General features: G+C 33.7%; 1 protein-coding gene across 1 annotated transcript in view; it reads right to left on the bottom strand.

The window, feature by feature from the left end:
- Positions 1 to 1,198: 1,198 nt before the first annotated feature.
- egf (epidermal growth factor) overlaps positions 1,199 to 21,475 on the bottom strand; it is a 36,160-nt gene continuing 15,883 nt past the window's right edge. Inside the window, exons 6-24 of the mRNA XM_073820675.1 lie at positions 21,314 to 21,427; positions 21,079 to 21,201; positions 17,795 to 17,917; positions 17,576 to 17,701; positions 17,269 to 17,405; positions 15,247 to 15,395; positions 15,060 to 15,164; positions 13,820 to 14,043; positions 13,509 to 13,676; positions 11,090 to 11,233; positions 10,553 to 10,651; positions 10,319 to 10,435; positions 9,951 to 10,076; positions 8,527 to 8,649; positions 8,214 to 8,382; positions 7,693 to 7,857; positions 3,696 to 3,795; positions 3,493 to 3,595; positions 1,199 to 2,523 (exon numbers count right to left, since the gene is read on the bottom strand). Coding sequence (XP_073676776.1) covers positions 2,363 to 2,523; positions 3,493 to 3,595; positions 3,696 to 3,795; positions 7,693 to 7,857; positions 8,214 to 8,382; positions 8,527 to 8,649; positions 9,951 to 10,076; positions 10,319 to 10,435; positions 10,553 to 10,651; positions 11,090 to 11,233; positions 13,509 to 13,676; positions 13,820 to 14,043; positions 15,060 to 15,164; positions 15,247 to 15,395; positions 17,269 to 17,405; positions 17,576 to 17,701; positions 17,795 to 17,917; positions 21,079 to 21,201; positions 21,314 to 21,427 — 2,576 coding nt within the window. The 3' untranslated portion in view covers positions 1,199 to 2,362. The remainder of the gene's footprint in view (positions 2,524 to 3,492; positions 3,596 to 3,695; positions 3,796 to 7,692; positions 7,858 to 8,213; positions 8,383 to 8,526; positions 8,650 to 9,950; positions 10,077 to 10,318; positions 10,436 to 10,552; positions 10,652 to 11,089; positions 11,234 to 13,508; positions 13,677 to 13,819; positions 14,044 to 15,059; positions 15,165 to 15,246; positions 15,396 to 17,268; positions 17,406 to 17,575; positions 17,702 to 17,794; positions 17,918 to 21,078; positions 21,202 to 21,313; positions 21,428 to 21,475) is intronic.

Below are 21,475 nucleotides of genomic sequence, written 5' to 3'. Positions count from 1 at the left end.
GTCCCTCTGTACATTTTACAGTTAAATTCAACTATCTGGTGCACTTTGAGAGTTCAAAATTAAGAGCTCCAATACAGGTTCAGTGTGCAAACTAAACAAAGAAAAAAGCTAGTGTATTGACTTGTTCTTAAGGTTCTCTACCTAACCGCCGGTCACGCACATCCGCCATGTTTGTAGTCTTTTACCGCGTTTTCTTCGTGTTTGTAGTCCAAAGCGCAATGGATTGTGGGCAGTATTAGCCACTAGTGTGCACAGATCCACACTTCAAAAATCGACCTGAAATAGTAGGCCATCTGGGGACTTACCACAACAAGAATAGCAATGTACAGTGAAAGAATTGCAAGATTTAGTCATTATCCTATTATAAATATTTGCAATCGCATTTAAAAAATATTTTTAAAATTCAAATATTCTCTATTAATCTATTAGTCTGCGATCTCACAAAGTTCCTTTATAATCAGTGAACCTCTTATTTACACTGAGAGGACTGTGTACAGTGGGGGAAAATCCTGCGTTTAGAGGTGAGTGAATTCAAACTAACTTGATGCAATAGCCAATCACAGGTTTAAGAAATCAACAGATATGTCTGTGATTGGCTACATTGCTCAGCGCTTCGAAAACACCTTGTAACTAGAATTTTTTGGCGATTTCCAGAGCGCAAACACAAATATATGCACTGGAGCCTTTACCAGATCTGCTGTGCCAAATTTTAATTATTACAGTTTTAAGTGAGGGTGCTTTTGACTGCGTGAGAAAGTGGATGTGTGGCCTGAGAGTGCGGCAGCCCTGAAACCAGTGTGGTCATAATTAAGATAATACATTAAAATTAAAATAATATGGTAAGACACACCAATTTGCTATATCAAGCAGCAAAACGAGCTGTTTTGTACAACTTGTACACCTTATATATGAGACCAGAAGCCAGACCCATACAATGTATGTACAAATGGCCGCACCCACTCTGACGGGAAAAAGGTGGATAGTACTAACACAAAGTTTAGTTAAAATGATTTGTAAGGGTCGCTTTGTCGCGTCCAGTGTAGACAGCCTCTAGCTGTTACTTCTGTTGTAGACAAGGTGTTAGATAGTGTACACTTTGCATGAATCCAAATCTACAAGAAGTCTATGTAGAGATTCTTCACTCACTGTACGTTTGTCCTAAAACAATATTCTTTCTATGGACTTAAAACATGCACAATCTGATTCTCGTTTTATTTTGAGATGTTTACATGTCTATATTTTACAATTTGGTTATAAATATCCAACCTCAAATCAATTACAAGAAAAAAAGAAGCTGAAAAGAAATGAACAACAGAGTGAGAACAAAAGGCATCAGGTCAGATGTTATTCTGTCTGCTCTAATTTTTTTGTCCTTCAGCATTCTCCTGTTCAAAACAGCAAAAGTAGGTTAAAACCTTATAATCCCAGCATATACATTAGCTGTTAGTTAGACCGATGTAAAGATATAGATTGCTGCTTTTATTTTCTCATGACTTCTTCGAATATCTGTGAGACATTTGACTGAGGAGAGGCGGAGGAATCTGACCTACTAAACTTACCTGTTCTTGAATAATTAAAGCATGATTCATTCACTAATCGGAAACCTTAATTTATTGAAATATCGTATTTCGGTATCTTTTTGATACCAAATGTTATCTTGTTATCTGTTTAGTAATGTTTTGATACCTGAGGTTTTTACAGTCAGTTCTTTGTTGGATGTGTTTTATACAGTAATCTCTTTGTGAAACCAATGCTGATGTTAGCAGGTCCAGATATGCCACTGAAATGTTATTCTTTACCACCTGAAGCAAAATAGGCCAAGTACATGTTATTTTCTGCTAACAAAGCAGGCTGTGTCTTGGTTTTCTCTTCACTACTTTAAACCCAACCATTATTAAACCAATGACAGTTTTCTCTTAACTATAATACAGCGTTCAATATAAGATCCTACTCAGCAAAAAGAAGCATCTTTACTATTTACAAAGCTAGCATGCAATTGGATTCTATGTCTAGTGACAACAAAGCAGAAAAACAAGATTCTCTTTAGGTGACCTACATTAAATGATTTCAACACATTCTGTAGCTCTTATGTATTGCATAAAACTATTTGAGGGATGTGCACTGGTTTAGCAAATCTCCTCACTTCAACAAACAGTGGCCAGGTAGTGACATACTTTGGTATGAAATCTGTTGACAAAAAACTGGTGCAACTTGAATGTGAAATCTTGTTCAAACAACCTCGTTTGAAATGTACTCTGCCAGTTGGCTGTACTGTAACACCAAATGGCAATGACTTTAAAATGGAACATATTCACATAATCAGTTCACGGTCAGTTTCCAATAAAGACTATCGTCTGGTGAATCACTGGGGTGATGCCTGTGGGTCTTCTAAGGTGATGAGATTATCAGTGGTCTTTTCTGAAACCAGCAATGTGTGCACATTACAGGATACAGTGCAGTTGGCAACCTGACCACAGCTGTCTCTCTGTAGCTTTCCAGCCTCTTCTAAAGCAAAACTGTCTCCTAGTAAAAAAAAAAAATATATATATATAAGAACACAGAAAGCTGACAACCTAATGACATGACAATTCCTACCTGATCTCATGACAAAAACTTTTTTCCAAGACACGAAATATGTACCAATAAGTACATAGCAATTCCTACCATAAATATATCAAAACTTATTTTTTGATTAGTAATATACATTGCAAAGAACTTCATTTGGACAACTTTAAAGGTGATTTTCTCAATATTTACTCTTTTTTTTTGCACCCTCAGATTTGCGAAAATTTTCAGATTTTCAAATAATTGTATCTCGGCCAAATATTTGCCGATCATAGCAATCCATACATAAATGGAAAACTTATTTATTCAGCTTTCAGATGCTATATAAATCTCTATTAAAAATATATGGCTGATTTTGTGGTCCAGGGTCACATATTTACTTAAATACACAACTTAGATAAAAAATTTTATTTGATCATTTTTGAGGGCAATAAGAAAAAATATCAGCAACTGTCCTAATGAAATAAGTAGGTTTCCATAATCTTTAATTGTTTTTTAACAAAAAAATTAAATAAAAACCCTTTTTACACTAAATTAGTCATAGTTAGTCATGGTTTGTCATAGTTAACATGCAGAAAAAAAAAAAAACAGAATTAATTAATGATATTTATCAAAATATTTATATACATATACATATATATATATATATATATATATGAAGGGAAAAAAACAGTTTTTTATGAAATATAATTTTGGGGGGAACAAAAATTAAAATAAAAAAACCCTTTTACACTAAGTTACACTAAATTAGTCATATATACTGTATATATATATATGACTAAAAAAGGAAAAATAAACTTATATATATTAATTAATTAATTTGTCTTTCACTCCCCATCTCTATTCCTGACATTTACACATTATTTCAACAACTGAAATAAAAATTTGTTCTAAATTATATGAGAAGATGGTAAAGTAGATTCTTACGGCTATTTGAAGAGCATGAGGGGCATATTGTCGTTCTAGGACACCCTACAACATGAAGGACCTTTTCATCACCGCAGGGAGAAGTATCCAACACCACATAGACCTGCATACATAATAAATATGAATACTGTATAAATATACAATCCTGTCCAAAAAAGTTGCTTAAAAAAGTCAAAAACCCACATTAGGAACAAGCATCTTACTTGTGGAGCGGCTGTTGTTGTCTCAATGATACTGTCCTTACTCATGCTTATGTCACCCACATCGTCCTCTGAGGGACACATTCCAAAATGTCTTTTAGACCTGAAAAACAGCAAAACATTCACACACAAAGGTCATTTTTTTATAATTGAGATTTATTCATCATCTGAAAGCTGATAAATAAGCTTTCCATTGATGTATGGTTTGTTAGGATATGACAATATTTGGCTGAGATACGACTATTTGAAAATCTGGAATCTGAGGGTGCAAAAATAATCTAAATATTGAGAAAATTACTGTTAAAGTATTTTTCAATGCATATTACTAATCAAAAATATTTTTTTTTTTTTATATTTAGGGTAGGAAAATTACAAAATATCTTCATGGAACATGATCTTTACTTATCTTTACCTAATGATTTTTGGCATAAAAGAAAAATGTATCACTTTGACCCATACAATGTATTTTTGGCTATTGCTACAAATATACCCCAGCGACTTAAGACTGGTTTTGGGGTCCAGGGTCACATATATTTATCACTGGGACTGTTCATAATATACATGGTAAAAATCAATGAATGAAAATCAACCTATTCAGCAAGTTTTAATGCTAGTTTTACCAAATAATGTATCATTTCATTTTAAGATTGTGTCTGCTTGAGTTATGAAGTCTGTAGATTCAATGACCTTTGAATGCATTTGTTTGTTTGTTTCTAAAAGGCTAAATGTCAAATTCATTGAACTGGCTCCTATGAAATGTATTACACTCACATAACCCTCATATCTATGTAAATAGTAATCTGAGGCGTTTTGATTTTTTTTCTTTTCATAGATTGGCACCCTGCTAACTGACACCGAGGGCAAAAGCAATCTCTGGATCCTGTTGAGTGAGAATGAAATATGGAGACCTGCAGTGAGACGTGAAGGTATGATAAGTAGCATTATTACAAACATGTGTATCGGATATATGTGTCTCACCCTCACACCTGGGGCAATATTGGGCTTTGGGATAAACCAAACCGGTATCGTGTTTGTGTGTATGTGTGTGAGATTGAAAGTGTGCGCTAAGTTGATATAGATAGCAAAATGAAGAAAAACAAAACAGAAACACAAGTAACCAAGTGAAAAACGCAATCATAGACAGAAAAATTGCCACACGTGTAGCTTTTAAATAAGGTTATAGATCACTGGGTCCATTTTGGGGCGTAGGAATGACCTATTTTGATATGTAATTGCTGTAGAACAAGCTAAACCAAGCATGTAATTGAAAGCGTGCGACTGCTGCGTTGAGGTGCAGGAGGGCTAGAGGAACCAGACATAAGTATTATGCTTTAAGAGTATAAAAAAAAACACGACACACACGGGTCAATGTTACTAAACCCTCTAAACACAGGCATAGAGAATTAGATTCTTAACCAGGGTGAGGAAAATATCACCCAGCTGTTTTGATGTGTGTGGTTGTGTGTGTTTAAAGTCTTCGATACGTGCTCAAGGGAATGAAAACATCTTTAAATCTTTCATTGGCTTTGGCTTCAGCCTCCTCTCCTAATAAACAATTTAATGCCACTTTTACACGCTGTTCACCCGGTAAAGCAGGGAAATGAACCCAGACCGGCACCAATCGAACTATTAGAGGGTTTCGATGAAATGGAAAGAGGTTGTTTTTGAGCTATTTTTTGTCGCCGGCTCTATTTTCATCTTGTTTCTTGAATCCACTACAAATCGGAGGCATTACGAAAAATTGTGGCAGTTGCTCTGGTTTTGTACCTTTTTTTAAAAGGATTTGTTCACTTCCAGAATTAAAAGTTCCTGATAATTTACTTACCCACTGATTATTTTCTTTTTTCTTCAGTCAAAAAGAAATTAAGGTTTTTGAGGAAAACATTCCAGGATTTTTCTCCATATAGTGGACTTCAATGGGAGCCAATGGGTTGAAGGTCCAAATTGCAGTTTCAGTGCAGCTTCAAAAGGCTCTACATGATTCCAGGTGAGAAATAAGTGTCTTATATAGCAAAACGATTGGTCATTTTCTAAAGATAAGGCTGTGATCATGTAGAGCTCTTTGAAGCTGCGTTTAAACAGCCGTTGGCTACCATTGAAGTCTACTATATGGAGAAAAATCCTGGAATGTTTTCCTCAAAAACCTTAATTTCTTTTCAAGTTAAGAAAGAAAAACTTAAACATCTTGGATGACATGGGGGTGAGTAAATTATCAAGAAATATGTTTTCTGGAAGTGAACCTTTAAACCTTAAGATCGTTCTAGTTGTAAATAACAGTTATATGAGATACTTTTATAATTCAATTCTGCATCCTGTTTGCAACCTCAAATCAACCTTTCTTCAAAAGTAGGAACTGAATTAGAATTTTAAAAATGTATTACATTTTTGAGGTGTCCACACACTGTTGGTCATGTAGATATTAATTTACAAAAATCTATAACAGTTTAGATGATTTATTATTTATTCTTTGAGTAATGAGTAAGTGTGAGTAAATGAGCAATGAGTAAGTGTGCTATTAAAGGAGTAGTTCACTTCCAGAACAAAAATCTACAGATAATGTACTCACCCCATTGTCATCCAAGATGTTCATGTCTTTCTTTCTTCAGTTGTAAAGAAATTATGTTTTTCGAGGATTATCCCCATATAGTGGACTTCTATAGTACCTGCGAGTCTGAACTTCCAAAATGCAGTTTAATGCAGCTTCAAAGGGCTCTAAACAATCCTAGACTAGGAATAAGGGTCTTATCTAGTTCATTTTCTAATAAGAAACAAAAATTGATATACTTTTAAACCTCAAATGCTCGTCTTGTCTAGCTCTGCCAAGCGCATGCGTATTCTGTGCAGTCCCGTTCAAGACAGTTAGGGTATGTCGAACTCCTATAAAAACTCCCATATCATTTTCTCCTTTAACTTCAAAATCATCCTCATAGCTGTTTTACCTTTTTTGTAAAGGGTGTTTGACCTTCTTTGTAAGTTCACTTTGTAAACACTGGGTCAGTACTTCTGCAGCAATGTAGGGCGATTTTGAAGTTTGAGGAGAAAATGAGATGGGAGTTTTTCGACATGCCCTAAGTGTATTGAACTGGAATACACCGAGTGCACACAGAGCTAGACAAGATGAGCATTTGAGGTTAAAAAGTATATAAATATTTATATATATATATATATTTTTTTTTTTTTTAGAAAATGACAGATCGTTTCGCTAGATAAGTCTCTTATTCCTTGTCTGGGATCGTTTCGAGCCCTTTAAAGCTGCATTGCAACTGCATTTCGGAAGCTCAAATGTCATAGAATTCCACTATATAGACATAATTCCTGAAAAGTTTTCCTCAAAAAACATAATTTCTTTATGAGAAAGAAAAAAAGACGTATTGGGGTGAGTACATTATCTGTACAGTTTTGTTCTAGGAGTGAACTACTCCTTTAAAGGGACAGTTCAGCCTCATGTTGTTCCAAACCCGTAAGACCTTTGTTCATCTTCAGAACATAAATTAAGTCATTTCTGATGACTTTGATGAAATCCAAGAGCTTTCTGACCCTGCATAGACAGTAACGCAACTGACTTGTTCAAGGCCCAGAAAGGTAGTAAGGACATCGTTAAAATAGTCCATGTGACATCAGATGTTTAATCGTAATATTACGAAGCTAAGAGAATACTTTTTGTGCGCGAAGAAAAAAAAAAACAATGACTTCATTCAGCAATTTCTTCTCTTCCATGTCTCTTCTCTTCCACTGTAACTTCATAAAATTAAGTTTTCAACCACTATTTTAGTGATGTCCTTACTACATTTCTGGTCCTTGAATTTGTCATTTGCATTGCTGTGCATGCAGGGTCAGAAAGATCTTGGATTTCATCAAAAATATCTTTATTTGTGTTCCAAATATGAACAAAAGTCCTACATGTTTGGAATGAAATGAGGTTGAGTAATTAATGACAGAATTTTCATATTTAGGTGAACTATCCCTTTTAATGTGCATGTCTGACCCCAGTTATTCTCACCCGTAGCAGTAGGTGATGCAGGCAGCGATGGAGAGAAGGGTGATGAGAAGCACAATACACATTGCTATAGCCATATTCCTCTTTTTCTCCTCTTCAGCCTGCTGCAACTCCCACCATTCAAGATCACTGAACTGACAGCGCTCCCCCATGTAACCTAACACACAGCTGTGGCACAAACACACACACACACACACACACACACACACACACACACACACACCAAGCATCAGTATATGCAATATTCATTATCTCTGTCAGTGAATGGAGAAAAAAAATACTAAGAATAAAATGGTTACTGAATATGCTTAACGTGTGTCCTTTTAGTCAAGGGCAAACATTCAGTAAAAAAGCAAGTGATTTTTAGTACAAGACTGCCATCTACTGCTTATTAACTAAACCCTTCAAGCTTATGTTTAAAGCTTAAAGGAAATTGTAGGAATATGCAAAAATGGGGATTGTGAGAATCATAAAAAACAGGTTAAAGCTTTCTCGTGATAAAAGCTATATAAGCAAACACTTGCTTGCAGGCATAAGACTCCATCTCAGGGAAATAGAAGCACACCCCGTCATACAGACAGTATGAGTCGTGTGTAGACGGGCAGCTCTGCACAGCATTATTGTGTTGCCATGGCGATGTGACATCAAGTGGACTTCCTGTACTCGGCCAAGAGGAGGCGCCTTTAAACTCCTCTGCCACAAGAAACAGAGCATGAAAATTAGGTCACTATTGTGCTGCATCATACATGTCAGTGCATTACCTATTTGCACATTTACCCCATATTACATTATTATATTATACTGTTTCAGTTAAAACAATAAAAAGGTGAATCTTACCATGACAGCTGAATCCTGTGCCTGTGAAGCCGGGTCGACATCTGCACTGATATTTTCCTACTGCATTCAGACACTCAGCGTTTACATCGCAGCCATGCATATCTAATCGACACTCATCTATATCTGAAAAGATACACATGTGCACACACACATAAGAAAACTCGGTTTGGGGGAAAATATGCATATGTATGATGTATATGGACTATTCTACAGAATTGAAGAAGTCAAGAGTTGGAAACGTCTTGAAAAATTTTTTCCACAATTTATATAAGCAAATTATAAAATATGCAAGGTACAAATTTCTGTTAATTGTTCAGTTAATTCTCATATTGTATTTTCAGGAAGTTTTGGAATATTTGTCCTCTCCCCAAAATTGTCACTACCGAAACACAGTAATATATAATTTAATAAGAAGGGTTATACTGACCTATTAAGATTTTGTCTTTCTCGTAAATAATTAAAAAAAAAAAATTTTTTAAACTTTTTAGAGGTAAATCAATAACAATTAAAATTCTTTACAATATTTCAAATATTTATTAGATTTGTTGCATTTTGAATCCAATTTTTCTTTGTAAAAGGCAAAAAGTTGATCATACTGATTTATTAGTTTGAATATACATCGAACCAAACACTATCATAATATCTTATTTGATAATTCAATATACTTTATTTCTGACAAAACATCCCATGTTTCGGTCGTGACAGCATATTTTCAGTACAGTAGTGTTTTGGTAGCGACCACATCATATTACAGAATTTAACCCACATACTAAAACATACTAAAATACTAAAAATTTGCATAACGGTACTAAAATCTGGTTTATTTCCAAATTTTCCAAATTATAAATAATTATGTGTTCCCTTTTGTCAATCTTTAAAGTTACAGATTTTTCAGACTTTTGAAAACATTTACCTCTAAATTATGACACCTATCTGCTCACCATTTAGCTATGAGAGAGAGTGACATAAATATTTCCTGATCATAAACGTAGTAGTGTAGTTAAAATTAGTCGCAGCCAATAGACTAAAACATACACTGTTTTGATTGTGACATGAAAATGCGGGACACTTTTTTTTTTTTTGCATAAAGTTTAATAATTTACAAAAAAATATATAGAATATATTATTAAAAACAACAATGAAATAAAGTGCAAAAAATATTTCAATATTTTCATAATTTGAATTTAGAGGTTAGGGTTTGGGACAGCCACCTCCCAATTGCAAGTACCCACTAAATGATGATTTTATATATAAAAAGCTTACTAATATTTTAAATATTGTGGATTTCAATAGATAATAGAAGGATCTTAGTAAACATCTAAGATTTGAATACTAAATTGCTTTTTAAATGTGTTTTTGGTTGTGGGACAGTAGTTTGCACCAATTCTGTAGAATGGCCCATATATAAATGTGTTTTGTCATACCGATGCAATGGTGACCATCTCCACTGAATCCAGTCTTGCATTGGCAGAAATATCCACCTGCTGTGTTCACACACTCAGCCTCAGATACACTACAATCTGCCAGGCCTGCTTTGCATTCATCAACATCTGTGCAAACACACAACACACATATTGTCAATACTGTATGTGCTCATGTAAACAAACCTAAATTTGCATAAAGACTGATCAATACACCCAATAACAGGCGCATACTGCACCCACACACACATCAATAACCGTACACTCAAATTCAGTTTCACACATACATCACAAACCAGCTGCTTCGGTCTATACTTAATCAAAATCATCTGACATGTAGTGCAAACTCACACAGATGTACACACACTTACCCACACACAGCTCCCCATCTCCAGCGAAACCTTTCAAACACTGACACATGGCTCTGCCTTCCTTATGCGTACACTGAGCGTTCACATCACATCTGAGAGAGTAGCAGTCATTCTGGTCTAAATGAGAACATTTAGATTATGATTCTGACTGGTCAGTCACAGTATTCTGTTCACAAAAACGTGTATGAAAATGAGAAATAAATATAGTCTATGATGAATGTGATTGTTTTCTACCTGAAACCATCCTCTCTGTGTAAAGCATGGCCAGTGGTGTGCTCTCATCTTTCAATGTTTTATTTCTCAAGCGATCACTTGATTCACCATCATCTGATTCTGTGTGGAGAAATGCAGCTATTTTTAAACAAATGCAAAGAGCTGATTTTCAAGAAATTTTTGCTGAAATCCAAAAGCTTTCTGACCCTGCATAGACAGCAATGCAACTGACATGTTCAAGGCTCAGAAAGGTAGTAAGGACATTGTTAAAATTGTCCATGTGACTTCAGTTGCACAACCTTTAGCTTTACAAAGCTACAAGACTTTTTGTGTGCAAAGAAACATGGTTCACATGGACTATTTTATCAATGTCCTTACTGCCCTTCTGGGCCTGGGAATGTTTCAGTTGCATTGCTGTCTATGCAGGGTCAGAAAGCTTTTGGATTTCAGCAAAAATATCTTAATTTGTGTTCCGAAGATAACGAAGATATAATGGTTTAATGTGACTTTCTAAGACACCCGCATTGCATTGTTTAGTTTTATTCTCATTATACTGACCAGTGAATGATGTATTAATTGCCAGACAGTCTTTTCCATCAGCTGAAAGAACGTGGTTTGAGTGACATGAGCAATGAGCCAATCCCAGCCTGCTCTCACAAACTTGGTCACATCCTCCGTTTTCATGAAGACAAACATCAGCTCCTAGAAAACAAAAAACATGCATTGCATTGCAGTCAGATCATTCCCGTTATGCAAAATGTCCTGCTATATGAGATAAAATATTAAACTCTTCAAAAATTGAAATTATATAGTTCACAAATGAAAATAGGCTGAATTTTAAATAATATCAAAGAATAATTTGGTTTGAGCGAATGTTCTCGTTGCTATCATTGGCAATTTTTCATGCAAGAAGTAAGAGTTAAGAAATATTCCAGATGCGTGTTTATTTTTAACGCTTTTAATGTGAAAATAATAGTGAAGTTAACATGCCTGAGCTTGATCAAAGTATATTTCTGAAAGTTGGGTGTATCCTTTCATAGAAACAATACTGTTAAAAAGTTTGGGGTCAGTTGTTTTCTTCAGATTTTTTGTTAAGAAATTGCATTAAATTGGCGCATTGCATTAATGGATACATCAAGTTGAGAAACTAATGACAGTAAAGAAATTGATGTTACAAAATATTTCAAATAAATTCAAATAAATGCTGTTCTTTCGATGTCTATTAATCAAACAATCCTGGAAAAAAAAAATCCACAAAAAAATTACACTACCAGTCAAAGGTTTTTGAACAGTAAGATTTTTTTATGTTTTTTAAAGATGTCTCTTCTGCTCACCAAGCCTGCATTTATTTGATCCAATGTACACCAAACACAGTAAAATTCTGCAATATTTTTACTATTTAAAATAACTGTTTTCTATTTGAATATATTTTAAATTTTGATTTATTTCAGTGATCAAAGCTACATTTTCAGCAGCCATCCAGACTTCAGTGTCACATGATCCTTCAGAAATCATTATAATTTGCTGATTGGCTGTTCAGTAAACATTTATTATTATTATTATTACCAATATTTAAAACAGTTGAGTACATTTTTTTAGGATTCTTTGATAAATAGAAAGATCCAAGATTATACACTATACCATTCAAAAGCTTGGAGTCAGTATATTTTTGTTTATTTATTTATTTTTGGCGGGGAAAGAAATTCGAAATAGCTCAAAAGTGATGATAAAGACTTATGTTACAAGGATTTCTATCTTAGATAAATGCTGTTCTTCTGAAATTTCTATTCATCAAAGAAACCTGAAAAGTCTACTCAGCTGTTTTCAACATAGTAATAATACTAAATGTTTTTGAGCAGCAAATAAGAATATTAGAATGATTTCTGAAGGATCGTGTGACTGGAGTAATGATGCTAAAAATTCAGCTTTGAAATCACAGGAATGAATAACATTTTAAAATATATTCAGATAGAAAACAGTTATTTTAAATAGTAAAAATATTTCAGAATTTTACTGTTTTTTGCTGTACTTTGGGTCAATCAAATACAGACTTGGTGAGCATAAGAGACTTCTTAAAAAAAAACTATAAAAAATCTTACTGTTCAAAAACTTTTGACTGGTAGGGTAAGCAGCACAGCTGTTTTCAGCATTGATAATATTAAGAAATGTGTCTTGTCTTGAACAAATCAGCATATTAGGATAATTTCTGAAGGATCATGTGACACTATAGACACTTAAGAGTAATGATGCTAAAAATTCAGCTTTGTTATCACAGGAATAAATTACATTTTAAAATATATTCAAATAGAAAAGCTAGAAAAGTATTTCAATATTACTGTTTTATTGTATTTTTAAATTAAGTTATTTTTTTCATATGTGACCCTGGACCACAAAACCAGTCATAAGGTTAAATTTGACAAAACTGAGATATATACAGCATATGAAAGCTCAATAAATAAGCTTTCTATTGATGTATGATTTGTTAGGATAGGACAATATTTGGCCGAGATACATCTATTTGAAAATCTGGAATCTGAGGGTGCAAAAAATCAAAATACTGAGAAAATCACCTTTAAAGTTGTCCAAATTAAGTTCTTAACAATGCATATTACTAATCAAAAATTACATTTTGATAGATTTACAGTAGGAATTTTACAAAAAATCTTCATGGAACATGATCTTTACTTAATTTCCTAATGATTTTTGACATAAAAGAAAAATCAATAATTTTGACCCAAACAATGTATTTTTGGCTATTGCTACAAATATACCCCAGCGACTTAAGACTGATTTTGTGGTCCAGGGTCACATATATATTCATCAAAAAAATGTAGAATTGCAGAGCATAAGAGGTTACTTTGAAAAACATTTAAAAATAAAACTTTATAAACTATAAAGTAACAACCTCTATTTGTGCCTAATTGCATATTATAAAAAAATAATTTAAAAACCCAAAGCAGATATTAACGATCCATACCTGGTTTGGCAAGAGGATGAACAACAACTAGAGCAGCTGGTTGGATAGAGATGTCACGGAGATGCTCAGGGTTTCGTCCAGTTCTCATGTCCAACCGGTAGAGCATCTGACCCTCCCAGTCACTGACCCAGAGCACATTCTCAAACACTGCAACGTCAAATGGCCGACCTGAGCCAAAGCAGAAAACAAATTACACAGCCAGTTTTATCATAAACCAGCATTTGCCACAAAGTGTAGTTTATACTTATTTCCATGCATATACAGTATTTGTTTGTAAGCGAAGGTGTGTGTTTTTGGCAGAGGAGCCTCACCTACTTGGTTCTCGCTTAGCACATGCCGATCAGAACCATCCAGGTTGGCCGACTCAATCACACCTCTGCTCAGGTCACACCAGTACAGACGCTGAGAGCCTTGATCCACAGCTAGTCCACTTGGAGACACCAGACGAGTGCTCACCACAACTTCACGCACGTCTCTGTTCAGACCTGAGCGCTCCACTGCAGGACGACTACCCATGTCTGTCCAATACACCTTCCTCCAGACACACAGACGAAAAGTTCATGTATGATTATGTGTCAAGATCCATGCTATTTCACACCACAAATGTGACCCTGGACCACAAAACTGGCATAAAGGTCCATTTTTGGAAATTCAGATTAAACATCATCTGGAAGCAGAATAAGCTTTCCATCTATGTGTGTTTTGTTAGGATAGGATAATATCTGGTCGAGTTTCAACTATTTGAAAATCTAAGGGTGCATAAAAATCTAAATGTGACCCTGGACCACAAAACCAGTCATAAGGTTAAATTTGACAAAACTGAGATTTATCCATCAGCTTTCTATTGATGTATGGTTTATTAGGATAGGACAATATTTGACTGAGATACATCTATTTGAAATCAGAAATCTGATGCAGCAAAAAAATCAAAAATACTGAGAAAATCACCTTTAAAGTTGTTCAAATTAGGTTCTTAACAATGCATATTACAAATCAAAAATTACATTTTGATATGTTTACAGTAGGAATTTTAGAAAAAATCTTCATGGAACATGAACTTTACTTAATTTCCTAATGATTTTTGGCATAAAAGAAAAATCAAAAATTTTGACCCATGCAATGTATTTTTGGCTATTGCAAATATACCCCAGCGACTTAAGACTGGTTTTGTGGTCCAGGGTCACAAATAATGAGAAAATCACTTTTAAAGTTGTCCAAATGAAGTTCTTAGCATAATACTAATCAAAAATTAAGGCAATTTACTAAATATCTTCATAGAACATGATCTTTACTTAATATCCTAATGATTTTTGGATAAATAAATCGATAATTTTGAGCCATACAATGTATTTTTGGATATTGTTATGCTACTTAAGACTGGTTTTGTGGTCCAGGGTCACAAATATGAGCATAAAGCTGCCTGGAATGACATGAAGGTTTTTGCTAAACTCTTCCTTATAAAAAATGGTATAATAAAATGGATGTATTTTCAGATGTGGATGAAGATAAACTGCAGAGAAGAAAATTAACACACAGGTTCAAAGGTCTTACTGTGCTTGAGGATGTAGGGCAATGCCTCTGGGTTTCTGGATGTCTTTATCTATAAAGATCTCCCTGTCAAGGCCATTTAAATCGCTGCGGGAAATAGAGGAGAATCTGAAATACAGAAGGATAAAGTCAGTTGAGAATACAGGTATACTTTTAAGGAAGTCTGTTTGTGTTTGTCTGTATCCTATACCCTCTATCAGTCCAGTACAGCTTGCGATGAATCCAGTCCACAGCCAGACCCTCGGGTGAGTCAAGTCCAGTGGAGAACAGTAGCTCTCTGAAACCTTCATTCAGTGAGGCCCTCTCAATACGCTTCAGGCCTTTATCTGCAAAATACACCTAAACAAACAAACAAAACCGAGTGACTATTTTTAAATGACATTTCAAGGGGAAAAAAAATTACACTGCCGTTCAAAAGTTTGGGATCAGTAAGACTTGTCATTTTTAAAGAATTGTAATTTTTTTAAAGACGTCTCTTATGCTCATCAAGGCTGCATTTGTTCAAAAATACAGAAAATTACAGTAATATTGTAAAATGTTGTTACAATGTAAAATAGTGGTTTGTATTTTTATAAACTTTAAAATATAATTTATTCCTGTGATGCAAAGCTGAATTTTCATCAGCCATTACTCCAGTCTTAAGTGTCACGTGATCCTTCAGAAATCATTAAAAAAATCATTAAAAATCTTACTTATCCAAAAAGTTCAAATGCCAGTGTAAGTAAATGTGTGACCCTGGACCACAAAACCAGTCTTAAGTCGCTGGGGTATGTTTGTAGCAATAGCCAAAAATACATTGTATGGGTCAAAATTATTGATTTTTCTTTTATGTCAAAAATCATTAGGAAATTAAGTAAAGATCATGTTACATTAAGATTTTTTGTAAAATTCCTACTGTAAACCTATCAAAATGTAATTTTTGATTAGTTATATGCATTGTTAAGAACTTAATTTGGACAACTTTAAAGTTGATTTTCTCAGTATTCTGATTTTTTTGCACCCTCAGATTCCAGATTTTCAAATAGATGTATCTCGGCCAAATATTGTCCTATCATAACAAACTATACTTCAATAGAAAGCTTATTTATTGAGCTTTCATATGATGTATATATCTCAGTTTTGTAAAATTTAACCTTATGACTGGTTTTGTGGTCCTGGGTCACATATAAGAGAAAAATGTTCAATAAATAAAAAATTAACAAAATGAATTAAAAAAAAAAAATTATTCTGGTTTGTAAAGATTAATTGGAAATTATGAAATCAATCCCACATAACTTTATTCTATTGACAACCACTGTTTTTAACAGTATGTATATTTAGGTAATAAATAAATAAATATATAAGATAGATAGATAGATGATAGATCGATAGATATTGTAAGTAAAAAAACATAGAATTAAAATTTGCTTTACTTTTTTGCATTTCCAAACCATTTATGTTCTAATAATGTGTTATTTCTGCACTAGTGGGTGCATTTATTAATGTATATACACTACCAGACTTTTAATGTTTTTAAAGAAGTCTCTTCTGCATTTATTTGACCCAAAGTGCAGCAAAAACAGTACAATTTTTACTATTTAAAATAACTTTTCTATTTGAATACATTTTGAAAAGTAATTTATTTCTGTGTTTTCAAAGCTAAATTTTTTAGCATCATTACTCCAGTCACAAGATCCTTCAGAAATAGTTCTAAAATTCTAATTTGCTGCTCAAAAAACGTATTATTATTATTTTTATGAGTATAATTTTTTCAGCATTTATCTGAAATAGAAATCTTTTGTAACATTAAAAATGTCTTTATCATAACGTTTGCTTAATTTGAAGCATCCTTGCTAAATAAAAGTATTTTCTTAAAAAGTATAAAAAAAATTATACTGAACGAACAGCAAATTTTTTAATTGTGGTGTATTTGTTTATTTATTCTTTTATATAGGTTTCACACCCCAAAACTATCACACTATAAAAACATAAATTTCGAACGTCAGAAAATGGCCCTAAATAGCCACATTAAAACAGAAAACAGAAAAGTGTTCTCTTGCATTTACATTCTGCGGCCACACGATGGCTGTAAATACATTTTAAACATTATCAACATGAACCCCGAGTCGTGTTTCCTTACATCATCTAGCATTTCCATTTTATTTCCACTAGAGGGCAGTTGTAAACACATCATAACTGTAGTGTATCTTCAGCCATGTGTGTGATCTATTACCTGTTTCTGCACTGGATCATAGTCCACAGCTATGATACTGCCTCTCGGTTCCTCCAGAACGGTTTTGCTCTGTTTGCCATCTGCGTTAATCTGTCTTATATCCACTGTATTGGCAAACAACAGGTACATTGGAGGTCCTGCTTGAAATAAAGCAAAGAGATTCCAGACACACGAGGTCACTGGAAGCAAATGCACTTAAATACTGATTAACTACATGCTTAACCTAATAATTCTAGGAGACAAGATGTGGGAGACAGACAGGCACCCTGGCAGAATGTAGAATATAAAGAAAGTTTGTAGGCCTTGCCTGTGGCAGCACAGTGTTTTCCATCAGGCTGGAGCTGGTATCCAGGCTGGCACTCACACACCCACCTGCCTGGATATAAAGGCACACATATCTGACTGCAGCCCCCTCGATCTGCAGACAAACAGCCTAAAACAGAAACAATGGTGAAGAAAAGAGTCACAGGCATAAATGCATACATAATAAAGTTTTTAATGTACTCTGATTCACAAAAACACGCACCTGTGCACAAACGGCCATCAGGATTTAGAACAGATCCCTCTGGACAAACACACACATCTCCTTCTGCAGTGTGTACACATGCATGATCACAAACTGTACCATTCTCCACACATGGGTTAATCTCTGTAGGCAAAGGTAAGCAGGCCAGTTAATATTCTGCTATTTACCACAGCAAAATTAATTCATTCATTCATGTAATTTATTCATTAATTTTATTGAATTTATTGAATATATATGTGGCCCTATGATTTCCGAGATGAGGAAATTGACTGAGTAACTTCATGAGCATTTTACTGTATCTTTTAAGAAACGTATTACATAATGCTAGAAAACACCACAAAAATGAAACATTATTTTATAAGGAAAATTTTACCAGAAAAAGTATTAACCAGAATTTTTTCAGATTATTTTGATAATTAATTCAGAAATTAATGGAAAACAGAATTTGGTAAAAAATAAATAAATAAAACATTTGAGAAAATAAATATTTCATAGGTCCTAAAATGACATTTTTAGACATTGCCTTAGACATTAGACATGCCTTTTGTTTATTATTTTAATTAATTTTTCAATTCATTTTAATTCAACTATTAAATAAGGGTCTAGAAAATTAAAAAAAAAAAAAAAACAGAATCCAGAAAATTGTAAACAGAAAAAAAAATGAAAAAAATTGGAAAAAATAAAACATAAAATTTCATAGGGCCCTAAATATAAATCTTATATACGTATATCTTATGTATATTTGTTTTACATACACACCAAAAATACCAAAATATATTGTTAATATAGATATTTATATATTTAGTAAAATATATTTACATAAATACTTTCTTGATAACTTCTATTTCTTTTGCCATTTTTAAAATATTTGATATATTTTTTCAATATATGTGACCCTGGACCACAAATCCAGTCTTAAGTCGCTGGGGTATATTTGTAGCAATACTCAAAAATACATTGTATGGGTCAAAATTATTGATTTTTCTTTTATGTCAAAAATCATTAGGAAATTAAGTAAAGATCATGTTACATTAAGACTTTTTGTAAAATTCCTACTGTAAACCTATCAAAATGTAATTTTTGATTAGTAATATGCATTGTTAAGAACTTAATTTGGACAACTTTAAAGGTGATTTTCTCAGTATTTTGATTTTTTTGCACCCTTAGATTCCAGATTTTCAAATAGATGTATCTCGGCCAAATATTGTCCTATCCTAACAAACTATACATCAATAGAAAGCTTTCATATGATGTATATATCTCAGTTTTGTAAAATTTAACCTTATGACTGGTTTTGTGGTCCAGGGTCACATATTTACATAGTCTACAATATATTTTAAAATACATTTTGCATTAATTATTAATTTATTATTATTTGATTGTTAATTCAGAAATTAATGGAATGCACAGAATTCGGTAAAAAAAAAAACTGCATTAAAAAAATATTTTATAGAGCCTAAAAAAATCAATTTTTTGTTCAACTTGAAATAAATTACTGCTAAATTGTGTAAGTTTCATTATTTCAATTAATTAAACATGCTTTGTGTTTAATATTTTAATAAATTTATAAATCAATTTTAATTGAACTTAACTCAAAACTGAGCCTAGAACAATTAGAATTAAAAAAAAAAAATCTGAATCCAGAAAAATTTAAACAGAAAAAAAAACGGAATTTGAAGGAGAAAAATAAAAAATAAAACTGATTTCATAGAGCCATAAATATATGGCTTGTTTATTCTTTTACGGTGTTATACTTTTTCTACAATGCATGAACAACTAGTAGAGTAAAATTAAAAGGTTAGTTTAAAAATGAAAAATTTGTATCATTAAATACTCACCCTCATGTTGTTCCAAACCCGTAAGACCTTTATTTGTCTTCTACTGCCTTTCTGGACCTTGAACATGGAAGAAGCCTCGCTGTCTTCAGAGGGTCAGAAAGCTCTCGGATTTTATCAAAAATATCTTAATTTGTGTTCCGAAGACAAACAAAGGTCTTACGGTTTTGGAACGACATGAGGGTGAGTAAGTAATGACAGAATTTAAATTTTTGAATACTGGTATTATCATTCTGTTTAGGTTCTGATTAGGTCTTAATATAATTTAATGCGAAAAAAGAAGTTAATTTAGAAATCACACTTACTATTTTACACACTAGAGCCCCAAACATAACAAATAAGGTCATTCTCAAAAGTGGGAGGGTTTAAAATAACGTGTTCCCCAAACCAAGTATTAAAGCGTGGTCATTTGGGGAAATGGAATGACGTGTCTTTGGCTGAAAAGCCTGACAAGACAGCGCAAACAAGTCTAAAGTCTAAAGCTTACGGCCTCAATCTTTCATTTCCAAAACCCCTGTCCTCAGATGATCAATTCTCACCTCAATGTTTCCATGAGCACCTCTCTGAACCAACAGACCTTGTGGCACTGTGCCTATCGGACAGTCCTTATTCTGACACCTAATAATCCCAAATCCAATCATCCTATATTTGCAAAACACCAGTTTTGAAACAGTTAACAATGTCTGGAAGATTTTGTTTTACTCAGGTTAATAATTAATACACATAAACATTAAATAATGATAGATATAAATACAGTTTTAAATCCACAATAAGCTATGTTTATTCCAAAATGGGAATGGTTCCGTCTCTAGTAACGACGATAGGTTTTGAAGAAGCCATATGGTGGGAAAGAAGCTTCTTAACGGGACACTCTCTCCAATCCCGTTATGATGTCAGGACCATAATCCCACCCACAAAATGTGAAAGTACGGAAGGGGTCAGAGTGAGTTTCACTCTTAAACTAAGCTTTTCATTTTGCATTCAAAACTAATGTACTTTAATTCTAAATTAATTATTCAAATAAATAAAAAACATTTCATAAATTATGCTCTTTAATTGTCATTTCACCATCTCTAATCATTATAACTGTCAGAAACCACGAGAACAACTTGATTGCAGGTGCGTATGAGTGTCCGCAGGTGCAAAAACTGTATAGAGGGTTAATCTAGCTGTTGCTTTGCTCTTGACCTGCTTAGCCAGGCAAAGCTGCTGACTAAATATGTTCCTTATTACTGATGTCACCTCATTATCTTATCGCACTGCGCTGTCCGGCTCTGCCTCGATGCACAATTAGAGCACAAACAATGAAGTCTAGAGACGCTTTCTGTCTTTTACCAGGCTTTTTCATTTTAAAATTCTCTCTGTCCCTGACCCATGACTTCCAGCTCATTGATATGTATGCTACTAGTGCTACTGATTCATAATCCATCCCCCATTTTCCAGTCCTACCTTGGCAGGTCTTCAAATCGGGCAGTAACAGGTAACCCTCAGGGCAGGTGCAGAAGTATGAGCCCGGAACGTTTTCACATCCCAGTGAGCAGCCGTGATTCCACAGGGCACATTCATTGATATCTACAAGAGAAGAAGAGAGTTTTGAACAAAAGAATAAGAAAGTTAGACTTCTTAGAGATCTTAGTATCTTAGATGTTTCTGTGTTTCAGTGGGGAAATGGAAATGGCTGTACCTTCACAGTAGTTGCCTTGTTTACTGAGAGAAAAGCCATCCCTGCAGCGGCACAGACCAGTGTTACTGTGACTGGAACACACTTTCCCACACTCGTCTGTTTGTCGTTTGCAGCCTGCACAAGAACAAACAGCATCTCCTTTCAAGCAAAGGCCACCACATG

Source organism: Garra rufa, chromosome 16 (genome assembly GCF_049309525.1).
Source record: "Garra rufa chromosome 16, GarRuf1.0, whole genome shotgun sequence".
NCBI lineage: Eukaryota > Metazoa > Chordata > Actinopteri > Cypriniformes > Cyprinidae > Garra > Garra rufa.
Note: the sequence above shows the minus strand (reverse complement) of the source record. Positions and strands in the feature narration are given on the sequence as shown.